The 3,475-nt window shown below is 31.2% G+C and overlaps 1 protein-coding gene across 1 annotated transcript; it reads left to right on the top strand.

Moving 5' to 3' along the window:
* Window positions 1-1,265: 1,265 nt before the first annotated feature.
* Window positions 1,266-3,260, top strand: LOC146533017 (serine protease inhibitor I/II-like). Its single transcript, XM_085195621.1, has 4 exons — window positions 1,266-1,363; window positions 2,117-2,171; window positions 2,755-2,859; window positions 3,175-3,260. Exons 1-4 carry the CDS (start codon window positions 1,334-1,336, stop codon window positions 3,210-3,212), a joined length of 228 nt encoding a protein of 75 aa, XP_085051747.1. The 5' UTR covers window positions 1,266-1,333; the 3' UTR covers window positions 3,213-3,260.
* Window positions 3,261-3,475: the final 215 nt, after the last annotated feature.

Consider the following 3,475-nt stretch of genomic DNA (forward strand, 5'->3'; position numbering starts at 1 on the left):
AAGCATGTTAAATTAAATAATAATGAAAATTATAATTATAATCGATTACTAACGGTTACTTTAGATATTTTATAATTTGGATATTTTCCTGAAAAATACTATGTAATAAAGAGTAACAAAAGCATTGATAACAACATGAGACAGCACACATGAACAATGTCTCAAAAAAAATAGGCGGAATGGGGGGAACCTAGTGTCTCAAAACAACGTGAATATACTCTTATTTTACTAGCAGTTATATTCTCCTAGCCAATATAGCAGTTATATTATAAATCAGGTCTACATTTTCTGACAAAAATAATTATTTTTCTAGTCCTTTTTCCCGCAATACGGATAAAGCAGGTAAGACTACTGAGTCCTACCCTACTCTAAAATATAATATTGTAAATGAGACATTATGTTGAATCATTGAGTGGTGTAACTCAACTCCGCGCGTTGTCTTAGAGGGGAAATATAAATCTATTCTCTAGTGACAATCAAACCAACAAGCGTTAAGATAAAAAATGCTATTTATATATAAACTTCTTATTAATTCGATAAGAACTGTAACAGGGGGAAAAACCAATAAATGCAAAATTAACCTTATTCGTTACGATTTTCAAGGGCACATCACTCGAAATAATATTGAAAAACCCTGTTGTTTGTTTGTGGTAGTAAAACTTAATTATAATAATATTCACACTAGTCCTCTCCCGCATATTCGTCTGTATGAACTTTAAGACGTGAAAAAGAAAATTACATTTTTGTCCGTTCAAATTAGCCGATGCGATGGTTGTAGGTACATTTGCGGAATTATTTATGTTCTTTCTAGTTTGCGGCGTTAATTTCCGCAATTCAATACGCAACATTTCGAATTCGCGTGGAGGACTAAGTGTCTTGAGGTTATCTCCGGCTACTCTTCTATAAATGGGATACAGAGTGAAAATAAACCCTTATAAGTGGTGAAAATATTTTCTTAATTAAATATTAAAATTAAGCTTCACGCTGTACCCCGCATGTAGCAGGGTAAGCAGAGGGAGAGAATTTTGGTTGCATTGCGTGTTGAGTGGCCGATCTCAACACCGCGCTTTGCCCCAACACTAGAGCGAAGAAATGAACATATTAAATATTGAAATTCCTCGAGTGGGAATCGAACCCGCAACCTGTCACGTTTACAGTCACAGCGCTTACAGTCATAGTCTGGCTTTTTTTAAATCTTAAAATATCCTTTGATTAAGCAAAATATATAAAGAAAACGTAGTATACTTAAGTATTTATCGTGCAGTTTAGCGACATTGCTCTCGGTAGCAAATTGTGTTCGAACTCCGATATAAATTGTTTCTTAATCGAAAAAATGTATTTGCGTGTTGTTTTATTACTTGCGGTGAGTATGGTTTTAAATTTATTTTAAAAATATTGTATTTTTTTTAAATATCCTTGCTTTCATTGGACGTTTTAAGGAAATAGGTCTGACATTTTAGTTTTTTACCTATGTACTTAATGTAAAAATATTCAAGAAAATCCTTACTTTGATTACGAATGAAGATGGATCAAAGGTAAAAATGAAAAGAAAAGCCATTCTTAGGTTGGCATGTCGGCAGTAGAATCATCTAACATGATTGCTAATCAATGATCGTGTTCGTACTTTAAGAAACCATCATTCCTAGCGAATCTAAAGCGAAGCGAAACCTAGTGATAACTCTCCGCTCTTTACTCTCTGCTTATTGAAGAAAAATCACACGTTGAATTCTAATAAAATAGAAAATAATTTTTATTTTTTTGTTATTAGAGCCATTTACACTTCAATTCGTCAATTGCATTAGTGTACTTTATTTCTCTATCTTGTTGTTTATTTGTCTATTTTGTTAAGGGTGCTAGTATGTATGTACTAGGAGAAAACATTGTTTAATTTGTCCAAAAGCACCGTTAGGTTCCGCCACTCCAGCTATAATATTTAAAGTATTTATATGGAAAATGCAGAACAGAGTGACTCTACTCTTGTTTCTAAATTTTAATAGAAATTTAAATAAAATAGATTTGGTTCGGCATATTTATATACGTCAGGTCATATTAGTATCATCGTAATTCGTATATTGAAGAAAAAGTAATTAATTTTATGTTATTTACTTTTTTTCAGCTTATTTCTTCAGTACACCTGCGTTATTTAGAAAATTCACTATTATGGAAACGAGGTATCTATTTGTAAATAATATGGATATATTAATTTAAGTCAAATTTTATATAACCTATAAATAATATAAAGGCGGTGACCCAACAAAGAGTGTCTCTTTAAGTGAAAAGCGAAGTGTTTAAACAGTAGTTTCTATCTTGCTTATCCTGATATATGCGGAATAAAACGTGAAGCTAAAGTGAATTTATTTTGATAATTTATTCTATTTATTCTGTACCTACATAGTTTATTATGACAATTTCAAAGATCTTGTAACAGCCTAATCAAAAAATATTTTTTTTTAGAATACCATACAATATAATTAATATTACTATATATATAAACGGAATTTAAACCTATATTTATAAATTTTATATTTTTTGAGACCTTCGTGACGCATGGGCAAAAGGGTGTGACTGTAACGCGACGGTTGTGAGTTCGATCTCCACTCGAGGAAATTAATATTTTCAGTTATTCGCTCTGGCAATAAAGCAAAAACCCCGGCGTTAAGATCCGCCACTCAACGATCAATGCCTCGAAAATTGGACCAAAGGTGGGGAACGCAGTGTTTTAATACTAGGTTTTCTGTTTTTCTATGTTTTTAGAAATCTCTGGAAAATGTACACCGTTCACAGTATACAAAGAAGATTGTAATACTTGCGTATGTGGCGCTAATGGTGTAGGAGCTTGTACGAAGATGGGATGTTTACGTATGACAAAATTGTACTAATGAATATGAAATATGCATGTCTATGGATGGAGTTCTACTTCCACGCAAAAACTACTGAACAAATTTAGATTTAACTTTTAAGTAATATTAGATATTCATAAAAGTAACAAATATACTTAATATACATAAGAAAACCTTTTATCAGTAGCATTTAATAATATAATCCGTTGTCCGTTGTCTTGTCCGTTTGTCGGTGTGTTTCTTTCACATTAATCTCATCATCATCATTTAATTTTATATTATTTAATGATCAATGTTATGATAATTAATGATTATGGTAATATTATTGTTTCAGATTTCAATAAACGGTCAATTACGGCAGAATATTCTTAAGAAAATTGATAAATAAACATCAATTTTATATTCATTAAATATCAAATATATGTTTTTTTTTATAAATAATAAAATTTATACAATTAAAAATTATCCCATGACTTGTTTGTAATATTAAGCACTTAATTGAGCGAAGCGAGCGGAGCGCTCTACTGGAGACTTTTTACACTCTTTGTCACCAATAGGCTCCCAAACAGTTTGACCCATTGAGATGAAGAATAAATTATTATGAGTAAGAATTAAATAAGTGACGCTGCTAGCAG

Source organism: Heliconius melpomene, chromosome 13, assembly GCF_056956725.1.
Source record: "Heliconius melpomene rosina isolate 202511_hmr_F chromosome 13, ASM5695672v1, whole genome shotgun sequence".
NCBI classification, from domain to species: Eukaryota; Metazoa; Arthropoda; class Insecta; order Lepidoptera; family Nymphalidae; genus Heliconius; species Heliconius melpomene.